The sequence below is a fragment of the Apodemus sylvaticus genome, chromosome 22 (genome assembly GCF_947179515.1).
Source record: "Apodemus sylvaticus chromosome 22, mApoSyl1.1, whole genome shotgun sequence".
NCBI lineage: Eukaryota > Metazoa > Chordata > Mammalia > Rodentia > Muridae > Apodemus > Apodemus sylvaticus.
The window spans coordinates 53827249-53850117 of record NC_067493.1 but is presented as its reverse complement, the minus strand read 5'-3'; the positions used below and the strand labels follow the sequence as shown (position 1 = coordinate 53850117).

The 22869-nt window shown below is 48.2% G+C and overlaps 2 protein-coding genes across 4 annotated transcripts in view; both read left to right on the top strand.

The window, feature by feature from the left end:
- The window catches only part of LOC127673034 (2'-5'-oligoadenylate synthase-like protein 1), a 449062-nt gene that overhangs the window by 347964 nt on the left and 78229 nt on the right, over positions 1 to 22869 (top strand). The window lies entirely within an intron of this gene.
- Coq5 (coenzyme Q5, methyltransferase) lies at positions 2612 to 22253 on the top strand. Of its 2 annotated transcripts, XM_052168586.1 has the most exons (7): positions 2612 to 2833; positions 6005 to 6154; positions 9541 to 9762; positions 13709 to 13815; positions 20533 to 20621; positions 21350 to 21461; positions 21538 to 22253. In XM_052168586.1, the coding sequence occupies exons 1-7, from the start codon at positions 2632 to 2634 to the stop codon at positions 21637 to 21639; spliced, it is 984 nt and encodes a 327-aa protein (XP_052024546.1). In that variant the 5' UTR covers positions 2612 to 2631; the 3' UTR covers positions 21640 to 22253. The 2 variants fall into 2 exon arrangements, with proteins under 2 accessions (XP_052024546.1, XP_052024547.1); XM_052168587.1 differs by lacking the exons at positions 20533 to 20621; positions 21350 to 21461; positions 21538 to 22253 and adding an exon at positions 17301 to 20052.

Here is a 22869-nt window from a genome sequence, read left to right as displayed (position 1 = left end):
CAGAGAAACCCTGTCTCAAAAAAACCAAAAAAAAAAAAAAAAAAAAGAAAAGAAAAAAGAAAAAGAAAAAAAAAAAGAAACATCCCTCCATGACCTCTGCATCCTGACCTGCTTGAGTTCCAGTCCTGACTTCCTTTGGTGATGGACAGCAGTGTGGAAATATAAGCTGAATAAACCCTTTCCTCCCCAACTTGCTTCTTGGTCATGATGTTTGTACAGGAATAGAAACCCTGACTAAGACACACACATACACACACACACACACACACAGAGAGAGAGAGAGAGAGAGAGAGAGAGAGAGAGAGAGAAGGGAGAGAGGGAGAGAGAGACTCAGTTGGAAAATATAATTTGATGTCCAGAATAAATAGCTAAATCCTAAGGTCTATTCTTACATATAAATAGAAGCGCAGGGAGTTCTAAAATCCTGTGGTAAACTTTATTTCACATAATGAAGACATAAGAATACTAAGTGTGTGGATGAATAATTTCTTCCTTCTGTCATTGATAAAAATGGAAGCGAGGGGATGAGAATCCCAAAGCAGGAGGTGTCCATCTGTCAGGCCATACTGAACAGAGGAGACACTCTTCATTTCACATTCCTCTCTTAGGATCCTTGGCACCTTCTCCTTGTGAAATATTTACAGAAAATATACATTTAAAAGGGGATTTAAAACAGAAACAAATTCAAGCAAAATTCAGCGACCTCTGTACTTGCTTTTGCACAAGATGGTCTGGAATATGTTATCCTTTCCACAAAAAAATTAAAATAAACGAGGCCATGCCTAGTGACACAGGCCTTTAATCTCACCCTCCAGGAAGATCAAATGTTCAAAGCCTGCCTAGGTGACAAAGTGAGTTCAGGGCCTTGCCAACTTAGTGAAACTCTCTCTCAAAATAAAAGACCAGGCTGGGCGGTGGTGGCGCACGCCTTTAATCCCAGCACTTGGGAGGCAGAGGCAGGCAGATTTCTGAGTTCGAGGCCAGCCTGGTCTGCAGAGTGAGTGCCAGGACAGCCAGGACTACACAGAGAAACCCTGTCTCGAAAAACCAAAAAAAGAGAAAAGAAAAGAAAAGAGAAGAGAAGAGAAGAGAAGAGAAGAGAAGAGAAGAGAAGAGAAGAGAAAGAAAAGAAAAGACCGGCTGGAGAGATGGCTCAGTGGTTAAGAGCACTGACTGCTCTTCCCAAGGTCCTGAGTTCAAATCCCAGCTACCACATGGTGACTCATAATTATCTGTAATGAGATCCAATGCCCTCTTCTGGGGTGTCTGAAGATAGCTACAGTGTACTTACATATAATAAATAAATAAATCTTTAAAAAAAAAAAAAAAAATTAAAGACCAGGGCTGGCAAGGTGGCTCAGTAGGTTACAGTGCTAGCTTTGCAAGCCTGAAGATCTGAGTTAAATTCCCAGGGCTGTGGGTGGAGAATTGACCCCTGAAAGTCATCCTCTGAACTCTGTATGTATACCTTGGCATGTGCATGCCTGCGTGTGAGAACATGTGCAAACACACACATCAAAAAGACAAAAATAACAAAATTTTAAAAATTAAATACACTACCAGTCGGTGGTGGCACATGTGTTTAGTCCCAGCACTTGGGAGGCAGAGGCAGGCAGATTTCTGACTTTCATGCCAGCCTCATCTACAGAGCAAGGATCCAGGACAGCCAGGACTACACAGAGAAACCCTGTCTCGAAAAACAAATAAACAAAAATTAGACACAACTTAAAAGCACTAGAGTAGATTTTAGTGGCACAGCATTGTTCAGACATGCACAAGAACCTGCCTTCTCCAAAAGCACTAAACAGAGGTCGGAGGAGTTCAGATTTGTGATGTCTGCTCTCCAGACGGAACTGAGCCAGGAAGGTTAGGAGTTCAAGGTCACTCTGGACTATGTAAACTAGTTACAGATTTTAAATAAATAAATAAATAAATTCATGTATGTATGTATGTATGTATGTGTGTATGTACGTGTGTTTATATATATATATTCATGTATATATATTTACATGAGGCACCGGAGAACTGACTCATCAGTTATAATACTTATCTGCAGCACCCAAATCAGTAGGGTCACCTGCCTAAAACTACAGTTTTAAGATATCTGACACTTCTGGGTTCTACCAGGCACCCGCACTCACATTCACATACACTCACAGACACAGGAGTATATATATTTTACTTTTGTGTGTGTGTGTAATTTTCAAATCATGTAACCTTGGTCTTTTAATTACAACATGTCGCAGTTTCACCCAGATACTGCACCTTGGGGGAGCACTCTAGCTCCTGAGTAGATCTCTGCGAGTTCCAGGCCAGCTTTGTCTATACAGTGGTCTTTACCATACTAGTCTTTAGTCTTAGCTAATTGACAGGATGAAAATATTGCAGCTGAAATATAATTAGGGCCTCACTCTGAGTTCTGCTAATCCCTGCTAAATTCTAGATTCAGTCAGGAAACAACAGGAAAGGTTTTCAGGTTTTCAAATCGGAAACCAGGCGGGCCTCCTTAAGAAAAACAAAAAAACAGGCGTTTCAGGGTGCGTTCCACTAATGTGTCTCCTGCCGGTATCCGTCTCCCAGCTGATGACGTAACCCGACGTTCTCCCCGCTCGTGGTCGCCGGGATATCAAGATGGCGGCGCCCAGGAGCTGTGTTCTATGGCGCTCCTGCGGCCGCGGGTGGTCGCGAGCTACAGGAGACTGCAGGCTCCCTAGTTTTCGTATATCCTGGCCGTGGGCCACGCTGAGTGCGCGGTCCTTGTCTCAAGAGAAGCGAGCCGCGGAAACGCACTTCGGGTTTGAGACTGTGTCGGAAGAGGAGAAAGGAGGCAAAGGTGACAGGGCGACAGGGTGGATGGAGCGACCTGTCGGGTTCTGTTTGGTTTCCTTTACTCACTAAGGTTGATTTGATGCTCTCTTGGCCCTGGAGCTGTGTTCCTTACAGTTCTGACTTCCGAGGAGTACCTGCCTCCCAGACCCAGCCTTCCTTTCGAGGCTCATTTTCCATAACTGCGATTTGCAGACATTTGAGACTCTATACCCGGCGACGCGCCCCCACCCCGCCCCCTGTTGACAGTTTCTCTCTGTGTAACCTTGACTGCCCTGGAGCTTGATATGGAGTCCAGGCGAGCCTCGAACTCACAGAGATGCACCTGCCTCTGTCTCTGGAGTGGTGCTACTAAAGTCGTGCACCTCCAAACCCAGCTTGCTCCTCTTTTAAGGCGTGAGCCTTAACTCACATCAACTGTAAGATTGTTGTATGTGCCAGGTGTCGTGTAGACATCTTTCCTACTCATTTCTCACGTTGGTTTTCCTCTAGTGACTGTTAATACTTTTCTTAGGAAATAGAGTTAAGGTTAAGCAAGAACTTGCACAACTTAAAATGGTAGCCAGGAGCTGGGACTGTGGCTCGATCGGTAGACTGCTTGCCTGTCACTCCCTGCAGCTCAGTTCCATCCCCAGCACCACATAGAGTGTGTGTGTGGTGGTGTAAACTTGTGTTCCCTACACTTGGCAGGTGTATGGGGGAGGACTGCAAGTTCAAGGTAATTCTCTACTATGCTGTGAATTTGAAGCCAGCCTCAGATAAGGAGATCCTGTCTCTACAGAGATAAATACAAACGTGTTAGTAAGTGGGAGAACTACTATTCTAACACAGAGTTTGCATTCTTAAAGATCTCTGTGAGTTCAATCAAGGCCAGCCTTGTCTACATAGTGAGTTCCAGTACAGCCAGAGTTACAAAATGAAACCATATCTCCGAAGAAAAAATAAAATAAAACATCACCATCTACCAGATAGTGTGCCAGGTTTATAATCAATCCCAGCATTCGGGAGACCTGGGGTAGGATCACAATTCAAAACTCTTCCAAAAAAAAAAAAAAAAAAAAAACACAATCGGGCTGGAGAGATGGCTCAGCAGTTACAAGCACTTGAGTTCCCAGCATTCACGTGATTGTTCACAATTGTCTATAATAGTACAAAGTTTGACCCCTTTGGGGTCGAACCACTCTTTCATAGGGGTCGCCTAAGACCATCAGAAAACACAGATATTTACATTATGATTCACAACAGCAGCAAAACTACTGTTACGTACTTATGAAGTAGCAATGAAAATAATTTTATGGTTGTGGGTGACCACAACATGAGGGAATGTACTAACAGGTCCCAGCATTAGGGGGTTGAGAACCACAGACCATAACCAGTTCCAAGGGATCTGAAGGCCTCCATGGGTGCCAGGCACGCATGTGGCACACAGACATACATGTAGGCAAATATCCACATAAAGTAAAAATTAATATATTTTAAAAAGCCCAGCAGATGGGATTTCACTAACATTTTAACTTTTTTTAAGGATTTATATATTTTATGTATATGAGTACACTGTACTTGTCTTCAGACACACCAGAAGAAGGCATCAGATCCCATTACAGATGGTTATGAGTCACCATGTGGTTGCTGGGAATTGAACTAAGGACCTCCGGAAGAGCAGTCAGTGCTCTTAACTGCTGAGCCATCTCTCCATTTTAACAGTTCTTAATTTTGGTTTAAAAGTTTAAATCCTAAGAAAATTACAGATTTGAGGGGAGCAATGTTGTTTTGTGTTCAGGAATGTAACAGGAGTGACTGGAACACTTCTTTTCCTTGTCATGGGGCTCACAGTAGCGACCAAGCTTCCTGTGACTTGGCAGATTCACCCCTTTCTAAGCTTCCATTTGGAGGGTGGAGAGGTAGCCCGAGTGATTTCAACATCGTGAAACACCTCCCAGAACCTCTTGAATGGAAATTCTAAAAAAAAAAAATTCTGATATATTTGTATGTAGTGGGGGGGGGAGGGGCTCTGTGAGGTCAGATGACAACTTGCAGGTATCATTTTTCCTTTGCCATGTGCGTCCTAGGCCTCAAACTCAGATCTTCAGACTTGGAGTGCTCCACCCACTGAGCCATCTCCCTGGCCCTGTGAGTTTTTTTCCCTGCAGCTTCTCCCTCTGCACCCTGAACCTGACTGGCACCACCCTTATGCCTCCCACAGGTTAGAGTTCTCACTCACTCACTCACGGGCTCCTCTGCCGCGGTGCTTACCGCAGCACCTCTTCCGCATGCCCCTGCACTGACGGGGTCCTCCCAGCAGCGTCCAGCGGTTCCCATGAAGTGCTCTTTGTTGCTGTTCTTGTTGGCTCGGTTTTTGTTTGTCACAGGGCTGGGGATTAGGCCCCGGGCCTCTGTCACTCCGCCGTGACTGCACCCTCACTCCCTCACTCCCTTCTTGTTGCTCAGTTTCCTGTTTCATTTCTCTAAGTGTGCAGCGTGGGTCTGTCACCAAGAGACAGGGACACAGTAGAAGTACTCTGCTGTGGCCTGAATGTAAACGGTCTATAAAGCAGATGACGGAACTGGTCGCTGACTGGGACACATACCCAAGCTTTTCTTCCTGCCTTTTTTTTTCCTAGACAGGGTTTCTCTGTGTAGCCTCGGCTGTCCTGGGACGCACTCTGCTGCCCAGACTGGCTCCATACTCAGAGAGCCCCGCCTGCTTCTGCCTCCCTGAGTGCTGGGATCAGAGGTGCACACCACCGCCCAGTCCTCCTAGTTTCATAATGAGTCATGGAAGGAAGAGCATCCTGAAGCCGGTACTTGATGCTCGTACTCACGGTTAGCCCAGCCTCAGCTTGGGGCGGTGATGCTGGACGTTCGGAAAGAGGTTGGCTTCTTCAGTGGGCCTTCGAGCCTTTTAATACAAGGCGTGCTGAGGGCTGAGGAAGTCCCTCTCTGATAGGGTTCTTGCCTGCTGTGGGCAAGGCCCTGGGTTCAGTCTCCAGCACCACCAGAGGGGGAAATGTAATGTTAACACGTATCTTAGGGAATATTTTCTCTTAGTGTCACTGTGCAAAGGCAGACACTTTCAAGAGGGAAAGTTTCCCTTTCCCATTTACACTTCCCCAAGTCACTCCTGTTGATCCTGACGTGTCTGTCTTGCATTGATCACCGTGTGTCTGTCCTGCCCCAGTCTACCAGGTGTTTGAGAGTGTGGCCAAGAAGTATGACCTGATGAACGATATGATGAGTCTGGGCATCCACCGTGCATGGAAGGATGTGCTCATCAGGAAAATGCACCCGCCGCCGGGGACCCAGCTGCTCGACGTGGCTGGAGGCACGGGTAATGAACGCAGCGCTCTGTGTCTGTCTGTCTGTCTGCCTGCTGTGGAAGCGGCTGCCTCACCCACGATTAGGCCGAAGGTGGCGGCTAGGTCAGTGCGTCAGCTTCCGAGAGAGGGCAGACGTGTTAGTCCACAGCGCTTTGCGCCTGGCGCTTTTCTGTTTGTTTTCAAGACAGGGTTCCTCTGTGTAGCCCTGGCTGTCCTGGAACTCACTCTATAGACCAAGCTGGGCTTGAACTCAGAAAAGATTCACTTGCCTCTGCCTCCCAAGTGCTAGGATCAAAGGCGTGTGTCACCAACCCTGGTGTGCCTGGCGCTTTTCTTCTCTTTTCTTTTCTTTAACGGTATATTATTTTATATATATGAGTGCTGTATCTCCATGCGCACCTGCATGGGACAAGAGGGTGTTGGATCCCATTACAGATGGGATCCACCATGTGGTTGCTGGGAATTGAACTCAGGACCTATGGAAGAACAGCCAGTGCTCTTAACTACTGAGCCATCTCTCCAGACCCCACCTGGTGCTTTTCTTTTTCTTCTTTTTTTTTTTTTGGATTTTGGTTTTTTTCGAGACAGGGTTTCTCTGTATAGCCCTGGCTGTCCTGGAGCTCACTCTGTAGACCAGGCTGGCCTCGAACTCAGAAATTTGCCTGCCTGTGCCTCCCAGAGTGCTGGGATTACAGGTGTGTGCCACCACCGCCTGGCACCTAGTGCTTTTCTTTTGTTTTTTTTAAAGATTTATTTATTTATTCTATGTAAGTACACTGTAGCTGTCTTCAGACACCCCAGAAGAGGGCATCAAATCTCATTATGGATGGTTATGAGCCACCATGTGGTTGCTGGGAATTGAACTCAGGACCTCCGGAAGAGCAGTCAGTGCTCTTAATTGCTGAGCCATCTCTCCAGCCCCACCTAGTGCTTTTCTAATGGAGCACTTTATAAGGTAAAAGGCCAGTGTTTTGTGACATTTCATCATCTGATTGACTGTTATATCTGTTTTTGTTGGGGTTTTTTTTGTGGTATTCAAGACTATGTGGTCTTGGCTGGCCTTAATCTCAAGTGTAACAGTTGATGCTGGCCATGAAACTCCGTGCCACATGCTGGCCTCCTGCCCCTGCCTCTGCCTCTGCCTCTCAGGTGCTGGGACGGCAGGCCTGGGATACCACGCCCAGCTTCGTTTTTCCCTCCCATTTTCCTCGATGCTGAGGGGTCACATCACGGAGCTTGGCCCCACCTGTCGTATCTTCCGTTGGCCTTTAATCCACTTCCCTTCTGTTTGGAAAGAAGCCTTTTCTCACATTACACAAGCTGTTTGGGACACAGCTACTTTGGCTGCCTTCCTGTCCAGTCAGTCCACTCCCACATCGGGGATCAAAATATACTGTAGGCCTTTGTTTCCTGTTGCACACCAAGTACCTGAGAGAAAAGTGTTTTTAAGAAAGTATGTGTCAGAAAGCCTTTAATCCCAGCATTTAGGAGACTGAGGCAGGAGAATTCAAGTTAATTCAAAGCCAGGCTGGATTCTAGGCTGTGGAACCTGTGAGGCCAGACAGAGCTACAGATCAAGACCCTGTCTCAAACCCCAGAGGCTGAGGAGGCGGCTCAGTGGTCCAGAGTACATCCTCGGGACAGGGTCTCACTGTGTAGCCCTGGCTGACTTGGAACTTGCTTTGTAAACCATGCTAGCCTCAAATCCAGAGATCCAGCTGCCTCTGCCTTCAAGCACTGGGCCCAAAGGTGTGCGCCACCACTGCCTAAAGTACATACTCAGAATCCTAATCTTCAGAAGGTGTAGGGCAAACAAACAAATTGTCATCCCTCCCTACATCACAAACTTGAGGACCGCCTAGGCTATGTGAGCCCCCACCTCAAACATAAAACAGCAGCAGCAACAACAAAATGAATAGAACGCATGCTTGGGGGGGGGGCTGAGGCGCACTCAGCAGAGGAGCACTGCCAGGGCTCCTCCTTCCAACCCTTGGTGATGGCAAGCACCACGCAGCAGCAGACCACGTCAGCTGCACATGCCCCGAGCTGTAACTCTGTGCCGCTGTCTAGGGGTGATGACAGTGCCCGTGGGTTTGATCCCCATTGCCCAGCAGTCCACAGTTGCATCTGTAGATGTGAAACCTGCAGAGTCAGAGCCACCTTTTACTGCTCATATTACTTTTGTAAAAGTTTGTTTCTTGTGTTTTAGAGAGCTGGAGTCTTACCATGTTGCTGTGGCTACCCTGGAACATAGATCGGGCAGGACTTGACGATCCCCCTGCCTCCCAAGCAGTGGGGTTACAGGCACAGGCTTTTTGTTTAGGTTCTGAGACAGGGTTCTCTGTGTAATAAGCCCCGGCTGCCCTGGACTCACTTCCACTTTCTCCACCAGGCTGGCCTGCTTTTTTTTCCTGAGATGGGTCTCACGCTGATTTTAAGGTCATATATTTGAGGTTGGCGGGATCCACTTCCCTCTACCTCCCAAGTGCTAGGATTGTAGGGATGAATCCACGAGCTTGGTGTAGGGCGTGCTGGACACGTGCTCCAGACGGTGTGTGCTGGGCGAGCACTCTCCCCTCCACATCACCCCTGTAGCCCTTAATATGAAAATTATTGTAAGCACCAGTTGTGTGGGGTGCACATACAATCCTGGTACTCAGAAGTGGACACACGAGGACCTGGAGGTCAAAATCATCCTTAGCTACAGAGTGAACTCATGGCCAAACTGGGCTACATGAAGCACTGTCAAAAAAAAAAAAACAAAAAACAGACTAGGGGGTGGTGACTCGCGCCTTTAATCCCAGCACTTGGGAGGCAGAGGCAGTTGGATTTCTGAGTTCAAGGCCAGCCTGGTCTACAGCTGAGTTCTAGGACAGCCAGGGCTACACAGAGAAACCCTGTCTTAAAAAAACAAAAACGGGCTGGAGAGATGGCTCAGCGGGTAAGAGCACCGACTGCTCTTCCAAAGGTCATGAGTTCAAATCCCAGCATCCACATGGTGGCTCACAACCATCCGTAAAGAGATTTAACACCCTATTCTGGTGTCTGAAGACAGCTACAGTGTACTTACATATAATAAATAAATAAATATCTAAAAAAAACAAAAACAAAACAAACAAAGGAAGAAAAAAAGAAGAGGAGGGAGGGAGGGAAGGTTGGTCAGTTTAGTTTAATCAGGAATGGGAACATGCACCTGTAATCAGCTCAGGAGACCACAGCAGGACCAGGAGTTGAAGGCCAGCCTCAGCAGCAACACAGACATGTCCATTGTCGGGGCAGGAGTGAGGTACTGGTCTCGGCCATCCTCGAATGTATCCCCTTTCCTCTTTTTGCTCTTGGGTTCGGAGGCAGTTAGCTTGGTTTTGTGTGCATTTTTCCTCCTTTTGGTGTCCCGCAGGCGACATTGCGTTCCGGTTCCTTCGTTACGTCCAGGCACAGCATCAGAGGAGAGAGAGGAGGCAGCTGAGGGCTCAGCAGAATTTATCCTGGGAAGAAATTGCCAAAAAGTACCAGAATAAAGAGGATCCCCTGGGAGGTTCGCTTGTCATGGTCTGTGACATCAACAGGGAGATGCTAAAGGTTGGAAAGAAGAGAGCCATGGACCAGGGATTCACAGCTGGTGAGTCGCTCAGCAGACACAGGCAGCATCTGCGAGCGTGTAAAGTAAAGGGGTCCCCCTCAGGTGCTGAGCTGTGGAGTGGTCCGGCTTCAGCCAGTGTGAGCCGTCAGCATCTGGAGTCGGCGTGTGCCTTCTTACCTTAGCACAGCTCACAGGTGCGCTCCAGAATTTGAGCAACACGCTAAGCCTGAAAAACAGCCAAACAGCGTTGTGTGGCCCCGGAGCTGAAGGATCTTCTTTTCTCATTATAATTTTTTTAATGTGTGTAGGTGTTTAGCTTGCATATATGTCTCTACAGCGTGAGGGTGCCTGGTGCCTACAGAGGCCAGAAGAGGGCATCAGATCTCTTCGAACTGGAGTTGCAGATGAGTGTAAGCCAACTAGATATTGGAACTCAAACTCAGGTCCTCTGGAAGAATAGTCAGCGCTCTTAACTGCTAAACCATCTCTCCAGCCATTGTTATTTTTTTTTAAGATTTATTTATTATTTATATGTAAGTACACTGTAGCTGTCTTCAGACACATCAGAAGAGGGCGTCAGATCTCGTTATGGATGGTTGTGAGCCACCATGTGGTTCCTGGGATTTGAACTCAGGACTTCTAGAAGAGCAGTCAGTGCTCTTAACCACTGAGCCATCTCTCCAGCCCCCGTTGTTAATTTTTTAAATTATGGTTTTTATTTAATGGAAATAGTGGAAAATTATGTTGGTGCAATAGCAATTCTGTGGAGGTCAGAGGACAACTTGTGGGAGTTAGTGCTCTGGAATCGAACTCATATTATCAGGGTTGGCAGCAGTCACCTTTACCCACTCACTAGTCCATCTCACTAGCCCAAAGAATCTTCTTTTTGTTTGTTTGTTTTGAGACAAACTGTGTATATAGCCTTGGCTAGCCTGGAGCTTACTCTGTAGACCAGGCTGGCCTTGAACACATAGCAGGATCTTCTGAACTCATACAGTTTTCTTTTTCTTTGTTTTTAAACATTTTTTCCAGTCCTGGGGATTGAACTCAGGTTCTTTCACATGCAAGCTCTTCACCCTCTGATTTTCCATCTGGCCATTGAATATTTCAAAATACTTTCCCCAGCCAGGTGCAGTGGTGCATACTTTTAGTCCCAGAGCTTGGGAAGTAAAACCAGGTAGATCTTTGTGATTTTGAGGCTATCCTGATCTACATTGTGTGTTCCAAGCTAGTCCCGGCTATATAGTGAGACCATTACAAACAAGCTACACAAAAGCTTGCCCTTAATATTTACAAGATCACCAACGATGCTGGATGTAGCACCTTCTTGACACAGCTCTGCAGCAGCTGGACTGACTTCCACCACAGCAGGCAGTGCAGGCGCCAGGGAGATGGCGCAGGCGCCAGGGAGATGGCGCATGCGCAAATGGCCTCTGGGCAGCGGTGGCGCCCCCACCCCCCAAGGAATGTCTGGTTATTTTAGGCCAATTATTGTCTTCCTCCTCCTCACACACCAAGAAGGAGCTGCCTAGACAGACTGCAGCCCACTTGGCCTTCATAATGAAGGACTCTTTGTCAGCCATCCACACTAGTCAGAAGCCAGGCACGAGACAAAGGCACCGTGTGTCTTACTCCTGCTGACAAATGTATTTCCCTTCTGTAAGGAGTGAGAACAGTAAACGACAGGTAATGTTCCCTCTCCGGAACCATCTCTTCACAGCGTAGCTATGAACCTGCTTAGGAGGCTGTTGTTTGAGATGGGGTGTCACAGAACCCAGGCCAGCAGGGCGGGGTGGCTTGGAGTGCCTGGGAGTCAGTCCCACCTCTGCCTGCCTCACTATGAAACGAAAAATAGAGCCACCGAGCGGTTTTGAAACTGGGGCTGGAGATATGGCTCCGCGATGACAGAGTATACCCCTTTTGCAGTGGGTTCCCAGCATCCAAGGGCAGCTTACAGATGCCTAACTCCAGTTCCAGGGCCTCCAGCACCTCCCTGACCTGTGTGGGCTCCTCTGCGTGTGTGCTGCACATACTCAGGTTTGCACATGTGCACATAAAAAAACGAACTCAGCCAAACCTCTCAGCTGTGCAGTTGGAGTCTGTCCTTTGCCAACATTACTCAACATAAAGCCATTAGACACAGACTCTGACACAATTTCCTGTCTGAGCATGATGCTGCGTTAGTGTCATCAGAGCCTTTGGGGGCAGACCAGCCTAGACTTTCAATGACCAAAGAAGGTTTTTGTTTTTTTATTTTATGTGCACTGCCTCCATGAATGCCTGTGAAGATGCTATATCATGCTGATGCTATATCATGAAATGCTATATCTTCTGGAACTGGAGCTACAGACAGTTGTGAGCTGCCATGTGGGTGCTGGGAATTGAGCCTCAGTCCTCTGGATGAGCCAGTGCTCTTAACCACTGAGCCAGAGCTCCTGCCCCTGAGGTTGGTTCTATAAAAAGGTAAAGACTAGCCAGGCAGTGGTGGCGCACGCCTGTAATCCCTGGTCTACAGAGTGAGTCCCAGGACAGCCAAGGCTACACAGAGAAACCCTGTCTCGAAGAAAAAAAAACAAATCCAAAAAAAAAAAAAAAAAAGGTAAAGACTAGAGGAGACAGAAGGGAGGAATCGAGAGCTGATTGGCTGTTGCAGAGCTGCTGTGCAGATGAGTCTGGAAGGGCGGGACTGGTCAGCTGCAGGCCTCTCTGGTTATTACTTTCCTTTTGTAAGGATTCAAGTCCGAGGAGGCAAGTTAGTCTTGGGTGCTCTCTCTGGTTTCACAGGTTATTTTGTGCCTATATGCGGGAACTTGAGTGTGAGAATTCCACCGTGAGTTTCAGTCTGGTCTCCTGGGACCCAGTACAAACAGTAGGCTCCCGCAACAGTCATGTCACAGTGCCTGCTTGTGTGTGTGTGTGTGTGTGTAGCAGTTCTCCCTATGTAGCAATTCTCCCTTTCCGCTGAGTCGAGCTTCACAGCCACACCTCCTCTGCTGAGCATCTTCCCATCTTAGCTCATCAGTCAGCTCCAAGCCTCGCCCTTCAGGGACAGTTCCACTGATGAGAGTCTGTCGTCTTCTGAACTCACAACCAGGCCACCGATGCAGGCCTGTAATCCCAGATATTTTGGAGGCTGAGGCTGAAGAATCAAAACCTCCAGGGCAGCCTAGGTTTGAGAGAGTGAGTGCCCAGTCAGCCTTGGGCAATTTCATTCAGTTCGGCCGGGAGCTGGGCTCAGTGGCACAATGCCTGTATAACATGTGAGGCCCTAGGTTTGAGGCCCCATCCCAAGTACAGTAAGGGCCTAACTCGCAGTAGGTGCAAGGAGTCTCAGAACCCCAGGCCTTGGCCCTCAGCACAGTGCTGGCCATGAAGCGCTGCTTGGGACATAGCTCAGGTTAGGGCTAGAGGAGTAGCTCAGGGCAGCATTTGCCCAGGACAGAGTGCCAAGAGTTTGTCCCCAGCACTGAGAGAGACAATGCCAGTAGGTAACTGTCCCCAAATAAGTTGGAGAACAGCAGTGCAGGCAGCGGGAGTACAGTGGAGGCAGGTGTGTCAGGCTTTCTGACACGATCCATGTCCCCACAGCACCAAACCGTTCTCGGATTCCCCCTCACTTCACTTCTGACGCTGCCCAGACCTTGCATCATGGCTCCCTGTCACTGGACTGTCCCCACCGCATAGGTGCCGAGGACACTTGTCTTTTTTTGTTGTTGTTTTTTTGTTTTTCCCCCCGAGACAGGGTTTCTCTGTGTAGCCCTGGCTGTCCTGGAACTCACTCTGTAGACCAGGCTGGCCTTGAACTCAGAAATACACCTGCCTCTGCCTCCCAAGTGCTGGGATTACCGGCATGCACCGCCACGCCTGGCTCGGCACTTGTCTTTTATTTGGCGTGCGGACCACGAAGCCTCAGATGCTCTACTCTGGAGTGTGGCAGACAACTACCTCGTGTGCCTCTGTACCCAGAGTGGCCTTTGTCTTGCAGGACTTGCGTGGGTGCTGGGAGACGCAGAGGAACTGCCCTTTGATGACGACAGATTTGACGTTTACACCATTGCGTTTGGGATCCGGAATGTCACGCACATTGACCGGGTATGAAGAGCTACGTGCTGCTTCTGTGACTTTGAGGGTAACGGTGTCCCTGGAGTGCCCCTACCTCAGCGAGGACAGGCAAGAGTCTGCTCTCAGCCCAGGAACTCTTTTAAGCTTAGAGATGTCTTTCTCCTCCTCAGTGTGTTTATTTGTGGTGTGTGTGTCTGTGTGTCTGTCCGTGGGGGTGCATGCTGGTATGCTGGCCCAGTGAAGCTAGCTTCTGCACAGGTGCTGAGGAGTTGACCTTATGCCCTCTTACCCCACAGCAAGTGCTCTGAGCTATCTCCATAGCCCTCTTCTCTTTAAATATATACATAATTTTCATTGATGTGCCTATGTGAGTCTATGTGCACCTTGTGTCTGCAGTGTCCTCTGGAGCTGGATTATGGGCAGTTAAAAGCCATCTGATACGGGTGCTAGGGACTTGAACCTGGGTCCCCTGCATGAGCAGTAAGTGCTTTTAGCCCCTGAGCCATCTCTCCAGGCCTAAAGCTTAGTTCTTTTTTCTTTTCTTTTATGAATTATTTATTTTATGTATATGAGCACACTGTAGCTGTCTTCAGACACACCAGAAGAGGGCACCAGACCTTATTACAGATGGTTGTGAGCCACCATGTGGTTGCTGGGAATTGAACCCAGAACCTCTGGAAGAACAGCCAGTACTCTTAACTGCTGAGCCATCTCTCCAGCCCAGTTCTTTTTTTTTTTTTCTTTCCTTCCCTCTTCCTCTTCTCTCCCTTCCTCCTCCTCCTTCTCTTCCTCCTCCTTCTCTTTCTTTTTTTTTCCCCCTCAAGACAGGGTTTCTCTGTGTAGCCCTGGCTGTCCTGGAGCTCCTTCAGCTCAGGCTGACCTTGCACTCAGAAATCCAGCTGCCTCTGTGTTCAAGTGCTGGGATTTAAAGGCGAGTGCTACCACCACCCGGCCGGTTTCTTCTAAGTTTCCAGTTGTTTCACTCAGGAAGTTGAGCCAGAATCACAGAGCCGTTCTTGGCTGCTCAGGTTGGTGCCTACATTCCCTAGGTGATTGGGCCTGCGCAGCACTTCCTGTTTTCTCTTGGGAAGCTGTGTGAGTTTGCGGTCAGCGGCATGGTCAGACTCGGGAAAGGACTCTCAGATGGTATAAGGCAGAGGGAAGATGGAGGCTCCTCTGCAGCGAGAAGGGAACGTTCTGTTCTTAATAGGATTTGGCTCTTTATTTCTACCCGAACATTCTGTTCAAAGCATTTAAAGTCCATTTGCAACTGGCTTCTGTGACGTGGGCTCTCACTGTCTGACATTTGGGTGGAACACCGTTTGTAGTGATTGCTCTGGTTTGAATACAGGTAGTGCTTTTCAAAGACCTGAAGGTGACATTGTTGAAAGGTTCTGTGGACCTTTAAGTGGAGCCTAGCTGGAACCCCATAGATCAGTTGAGTGTATGTAGTCCTCCTAGGAGGGTGGGGGCCTCCCCCCTCCCCTCTTCTTCCCTACCTGTTTCTTTGTTTTGGTTTTCTCTCTCCCTTACTTCCCCCTCTCTGTTACCTCTTTCCCCCTCTTTTTTTTTTTTTTTTTGATCTTGGAAACCAAGATCAAAAGAGCAGGGTAGCCTTTAATCCCAGCACTTGGGAGGCAGGAGCAGGCAGATGTCTATGTGCTCCAGGATTACCAGGGCTACACAGAGAAACCTGTCTCAAAAAGTAAACGAGGCCGGGCGGTGGTAGCACACGCCTGTAATCCCAGCATTCTGGGAGGCAGAGGCAGGCGGATTTCTGAGTTCGAGGACAGCCTGTTCTACAGAGTGAGTTCGAGGACAGCCAGGGCTACACAGAGAAACCCTGTCTCGAAAAAACCATATCCCCCCCCCAAAAAAAGAAAGGAAGGAAGGAAGGAAGGAAGGAAGGAAGGAAGGAAGGAAGGAAGGAAGGAAGGAAGGAAGAAAAGAAAGAAAAGAAAGAAAAGAAAAGAAAAGTAAATGAATCAAACCAGAACAGGTGATGGAGCAGAGCGGATGCTCTGACACCAAACCTAACAACCTGAGCTCAGTCCCAGGACATGCAAGGCAGAGGGAAGAACCCACTCCTGCATGCAGTAAGAATTTGGTTTCTTTGCAAAGCACAGAAATAATACAAGAATGTGTTTTCATTTTGATTCCTGGTGTGGGACTTGTGGCTGCTTCATATTGTTAATAGCAGGTGACTGTGATTTGCCTCGTGCCCTAAGAGGGCCATGATTCTGCCAGCTGCAGATAGTTTCTGCAGTTAGGTGATGTTTGAAATTCTGGTGACTTTTCAGAGGATATATAAATGGCAGTTACCCAGAAGGTGGGTTGGGTCGTTGGTTGTGAGTTATTAAGTAGTCATGCACAAAGAAAATACAAGAATAAAGAATCAGATTTGTCCCAAGGAGCTTGATGCCCCTAATCAGCAGGAGGTAGTCTAACAATAGGGCATGGAGCTTGTCATCCTTGACTGACTGTTTAGACCAGGCTGGCCCAGTGACATTATATATGTATATATGTATATGTATATATACACATATAATTTTTTTAATTAAAAAAAAGTACTTTGTAGGCAGGTGTGGTAAAGGCAAGAGAGTTCAGTTTGAGACCTGCTCTACACAGTGAATTCCAGGCCAGCAAGATCTATTTAACATTATCCTGTCTACAACAAAAAAATCCTTTTTTTGAAGCAGGATCTCTAACCCAGGCTGACCTGGAACTTACTGTATAGCTCAGGCTGACCTGGAACTTGCTGTATAGCCTGGGCTGCCTTGCAGCAATTCAGTTTAGTTTCCCAAATGCTAGAGTTATAGACACAGGCTATCATATCTAGCTTAAAAAACTAAAACTAAGACTTAAAAAAAAAAACTCACCCTCTTTTTTAGACAGAATGTGCTTTACAAATTAATCCTGTAAATAATTACCTCTTTTTTATGTAGTGGGAGTTTAGTATCTTTCCACATTCTTTTGTTTGTTTGTTTGTTTGTTTTTGTTTTTTTCGAGACAGGGTTTCTCTGTGTAGCCCTGGCTGTCCTGGAACTCACTCTGTAGACCAGGCTGTCCTCGAACTCAGAAATCCACCTGCCTCTGCCTCCCAGAGTGCTGGGATTACAGGCATGCACCACCACCACCCAGCATCTTTCCACATTCTATACTGTGTGTGGCACCAGTCTTGGGTTTTCCCACACCGCAGAGTTGTCTGCACACAGGTAAGCCACCAAGTGCCCTCCAATTCTGACACTCACACGCACTCCTCCAGGCAAAGGACTCCATCCACTAAACTGCCCTCTGGTTCAGATGTTTCTCACAGGCTCCACATTAGAGGAGCTTTGTAGCCCTGCCTGTGGGTTTGCTCATTCACTAGGATGTAGCTCTTCTACAGCAGGCATGACAGAATACGCGTCCATGTGCAGGGCCTGGGAGACTGAGACAGGAGGACCCCGAGTGGGCCCCACACTGAGTCCAGGCCGGACAGTGAGAGCCTAGCTTTGCTGCTGTTTGCTTTGCAGAAGAGGTCTCACTCTGCAGCCCTGCCTGGCCTCAAACTCACCATCCAGATCACCTGCTTCCGGCTCCAGACTGCTGCATCCAAAGCTCGCAGTGCTTGCGTGAGCCCTTGTCTCAACAAGACAGAGGAAAAGCAGTCTTCATCCGTTGCTTCTTGGCTCTGAGGCCAGCAGTTTGCTCTGCTGTGTAGACCAGTCCTGTGTGTCTTCACCAGAGTGAGCGTGAAGGTCCAGCCTGTCAGCCCCGCGGCCTGCAAGACTGCAAGCTAAAACAACCTTTCTCGTTAAGTTACTGTGCAGCAGTGTGTTGCGGCACAGGGCGGCCAGCATCGCACTCTGTAGCTCCGGTTTTTATGGCCTTCCCGCATCAGTAGACAGTTCATTAATCGTTCTGACTGAAACATGTCTTTGCCATTTGTGGCGGCTTACACCTGTGATCCAGCACTTGGGAGGCAGAAGCAGAAGGATCATTTCAAGTTCAAGGCCACAGGGGTCCCTGTGATGACTTCTCTGCCCACAGCCAGGGACAGGGACAAGGCTGTCTCTCAAAAACAAAAAAGGATGATGAAATTGAAATACCTTTTGAGTAGGATCAAAGTTGAAGAATGTGTCAGTGAGAACTTCCTTCCCACCCTGGCCTCCAGCTGCTCTGTGGCGTGCCCACATGATCCCCGTTCCTGTGTATCTTTGTAGAGATGCTTCCTGCCTGTTACATGTGCCTGTTAGTCAGGTGTGGTGCCATATGCCTTAGTCCCAGTGCTTGGGAGGGAGGGGTAGTGAGATGGCTCCTAGTTACGTGACTGCCACACAAGCAGAAGGGCCAGCCAGATGTGAAGTGGCCCAGCCTGGCCTCCATCTCAAGTTTCTTTTCCTTCCCTAAGGGCTGTGGATGCAGTTCTGTGCCGTGTGTGTGTGTGTGTGTGTGTGTGTGTGTGTGTGTGTGTGTGTATGTGTATGTTTGTTTCTGTGTCTTGTGGATCTCTGTGAATGTGAGAGAGATTGTGTCTGTCTCTGTATGTGAGTGTGTGGGTGTGATTGTGTGTGGTTGTGTTAGTATATGTATGAGTGAGTGTGCCTGGGTGTGGATGTGAGTGTGTGGGTGTGATTGTGTGTGGTTGTGTTAGTATATGTATGAGTTAGTGTGCCTGGGTGTGGATGTGAGTGTGTGGGTGTGATTGTGTGTGGTTGTGTTAGTATATGTATGAGTGAGTGTGCCTGGGTGTGGATGTGAGTGTGTGGGTGTGATTGTGTGTGGTTGTGTTAGTATATGTATGAGTGAGTGTGCCTGGGTGTGGATGTGAGTGTGTGGGTGTGATTATGTATGGTTGTGTTAGTATATGTATGAGTGAGTGTGCCTGTATGTGGATGTGATTGTGTGGATGTGATTGTGTGTGGTCGTGAGTGTTAGTATATGTATGAGTGTGTCTCTCTGTATGTGAGTGTATGGGTGTGATTGTGTGTAGTTGTGTTAGTATATGTATGAGTGAGTGTGCCTGTGTGTGGATGTGATTGTGTGTGGTTGTGTTAGTATATGTATGAGTGAGTGTGTCTTTGTGTTTGTGTGTGTTTCTCTACATGTGAGTGTGCGGGTGTGGTTGTGGCAGGGTGGAGAAAAAGATGTGGGGCACACAGGATAACTGTTTCTTGGGCCCCAGGGATCCAACTGAAGGTGGCCGGCCTTGCGCCTTTCATGATTGGTCATCTGACTCACTGCCCCCTCCACCTTATCTTTAAGACAGGTCTGTCACTTAACCAGGTCACCCACTGCTTTCAGCCTAGCCAGCTGCCAGTGAGCCCCAAGAATCCCCCTGTCTCTGCTTCGCCTGCTAGCTCCTGGAGGAGCCAACCGTAGATCCTTAAGACTGTAAGCATACTTCCTACTGAGCCACCTCCAGGTCCTCATTCCCTTCCTTTTTAATGGGAATATTGTCATGCTGAACATTTCCCCCATCATTCTGCTTTTGCTTTTTTGAAATGGGATCTCATGTGCCCAAAGCATGTTCACATTCAATAAGCAGCTGACGCTGGCCCTGCTCACCTGCTGCTCTGGTTTCCAGAGTGCCGGGCCTATGGCGTGACTCCTCACACCGGTGCCCAGTGCCGGGCCTATAGCGTGGCTCCTCACACCCAGTTCATTGCAATTTTTAACTTTAAAATCTGGTCAGGAGGCAAGACAGGCAGAGCTCTGAGTTTGATGCTCAGTTGGTCTACAGTGAGTTCTAGGCCAGCCAGGGCTGCATAGTGAGACCTTGTCTCAAAATAACTATATACTGAGGGAAAAGCCAGATGTGTGCTGGGACTTCAGCTGAGCGGTAGAATATTTGTCTGGCATGTGCAAGGCCCTGAGTTTAGTCTCCAGCATCTAAAGAAACACGCACACACGCACGCAAACCAGTGATTGTGTATGTCTGTGTGCTTAAGATTAAACTCAGGACTTTTATACGTGTTCAGTAACAATCTCATTAAGTTAACCTGGCCTTAAACTTACAATCCTCTGTGCTCAGTCTCCCAAGCACCTGGGGTTAGAGGCCTGGGCCCTTGGTCAGGCTTATATGGTGATTTTCCTCCATGTTGTCACATAAAGCTCTTGGCAGTAATGGTGTACGCCTTTAATCCTAGCACTCAGGAGGCAGAGGCAGATGGATCTCTGAGTTCGAATACAGCCTGGTCTACACAGTGAGTTTCCAGACAGATAGAGCGACACAAAGAAACCCTGTACAAAAACAAACAAAAAGAATAAAGTGAATTATCAACATACCTGTCATTTTCTGTCAGATAGCCTCCTTTAAATTGTTGTGGTGGGGGTCTGGAGAGATGGCTCAGGGGCTAGCCTTCCAGAGGACCCGGACCATTCCCAGTGCCCATAGCAGCTCACACCTGTCTCTAACTATAGTCCCGGGGATGTGATGTCCTTTTCTGGCCTCTGCAGGTACCACGTTCACAAGGGGTGCACAGGCATGCTGGCACAATACCCACACATGAAAAGGTTTTGGGACAGGTGTGACTTCCCATTCTAAGCTTTCTACTCAGGGAGCTGCACGCTATGTATCAGCAACTTTCTCTGGTAATGGACCACGGCGGCCTGTGATGTGGGATGACACCTGTACTGTAACTCCTAAGGATGTCAAGGGAGTTTGTGGGGAATGTTTGCAATGCACATAGAAACTAAACCAGCCTCTGTCTCCTGGAATTGAGGAGAGGTCTGCTGAGGCTTTTTTCTCGCTCTTTCTCCCAGGCTCTTCAGGAAGCACGACGGGTCCTGAAGCCGGGAGGCCGGTTTCTATGTCTGGAGTTTAGCCAAGTGAATGACCCCCTCATCTCCAGGTTAGCACCGGTTACAGGGCTGTATAAACTTATCCACAAATGTTTCCCCACCGCAAAGTGGAGAGGAGGAAGTCAGGGAGCCACAGAGAGCCCCCAAAGGAAGGGGGTACCTTCAGAGGTCAGCGAATCCCAGGTAGATGCACAGGCCACAAGAGCCTCAACCAGTCAGTACCACAGGCCTACTCAGGAGGCTGAGGCTAGAGAATCACCTCCAGTTCAACAGTTGCCTGGTCTATATAATGAGTTACAGGCCTGGCTAATCTGTAGAATGAGACTATCTCAAACCCACTGGCCAACCAAAAACTTAAAAGCAGGAAATTGATTTCCAGCTTCCTTGGAAGAATCAGAAGTCACAAACTTGATAGAGCAGATCGCCATGCAGGATCAGAGACCGCTCCAGTTTTCTGTCACACGCTATGGGCCCTCCCAGCCCTACCCTTGGCAGCTTGCCTTGTTTCAGGCACTCGCTTGACTGCTGGAGACATCTAAGTCAGTGACCCCTGCCTTACCGTATCCTGATTACCAGGAAGGGAATCAACCACATTAGTCCTCTCTCCTTCCCCAAACCCCTCTTTGAGACAGGGTTCCTCTGTGTAGCCTTGGCTGTCTTGACACTATCTGTAGACCAGGCTACCCCATCCACAAACACACTTTTCCTTGTTACTGAGTAGCGCCAGGGAATGAGCCCAGATCCCGCTCCAAGGCCTTTCTCACTTTTCCTTTTTTAGGCTTTATGATCTGTACAGCTTCCAGGTCATCCCTGTCATCGGTGAGGTCATTGCAGGAGACTGGAAGTCCTACCAGTACCTTGTGGAAAGTATTCGCAAGTTCCCAAATCAGGTACAAAGCCTTTGTGACTTACAACAGTCACGAAGGTGAGGCTCAGGCATCCCACATGTCTTTTCTTGTGTTTCAGGAAGAATTCAAGGAGATGATTGAAGATGCGGGCTTTCAGAAGGTGACGTATGAGAGCCTGACTACAGGGATTGTGGCCATTCACTCCGGCTTCAAACTCTAGCTGTTCCTACTATGGAACACAAGCCAGTCGTGTCTGCTGACGCCCGGGGCTGGAAGATGGCCTCTCTGATGAGACAGCAGCCAAGCATTCGTCCCCTCAAAGGCCGTTAAGACCTCGGATTCATGTTCTGCATTGATCAGCCTCAGAAAGGAAGGCAGATTCCTGCCTTTTTTATAGCTCTCCTCTGCAGCTGCCCAGGCTGCTGAGGTCTTCTCCGTCAGTGTCTGGCCTGGTTTTTGCTGGACTCCTGCTAAGGCTTAGCTGTGCAGTGTGGGAGTCAGGAAAACCAGCACGATGGCAGTTTTGAAGCCTATTTGTAGCTTCTCTATGACAGATGTTTTCTAGAGGGATAATGCTTCATTGGAACCTAAGGAGAACTTGAACCAGCTCTTCAGACTAGAAATGAATCTAGGTCCAAAAGCCACCGTCCACAGCAGAACGCTGACAATGTCAGCACCCAGCTGGTAAGGCGCTCAGTGCTGAGCACCTGAGATCCAGGTCTGTGGGTGCGATTCAGTGGAGCACGTGCTTGACCTGTGGAGACCCTGGGTTTGATGCTCACCAAAACCTCGCAAACAGGAGGATTCTGTGAAGCAGTAAAGTTTACAATTTGGGTGTGGTTTTTACTCTTTCTTGGAAGAGGTGACACAAATATATGTCTGCGTCTTGTCACCTGTGCTTGGCAGAAATGCCATCCTCAGTTCCCGGCACTTACATGGTAGTGATTTACAGATCTCTGTAACTCATACTAGGGGATCCAGTGCCCCCATTTGACTTGATGGGCACTGTGCACGCATGCGCACACACAAACACACACAGTAATATACATAAAAAGTTAAAATCTAAAAAAACTGAGCCCTGGATGGCCCAAAACTGCGATCTCAGCACTTAGGACTGCCACACGCTGAGCCAAGCCTGCAGAGCAAGTTCCAGGCCAGCTATGGCTGCATGTTGAGCTCATCCTTCTCTAGAGACGCCTAAAAGAAAAGAAAAATATTATGCACATAATGCCCATTTCCTGCAACTCCCAGAATGGCCAAATGGCTTTTAAATGAACAGGAAGGAGCAAGCACTGGGAGGAACTCCATACACCATCAAACCAATTTCATTTCTATAGCAACATTTTCTCACATCGGAACCTGAAAATAAAAGCCACCAGCTCCTGACAGTAAACATAGGCCTGATCAAATTAGATTAGACCCTCAGTGCCCAGCCATGTGGCCTTGCATC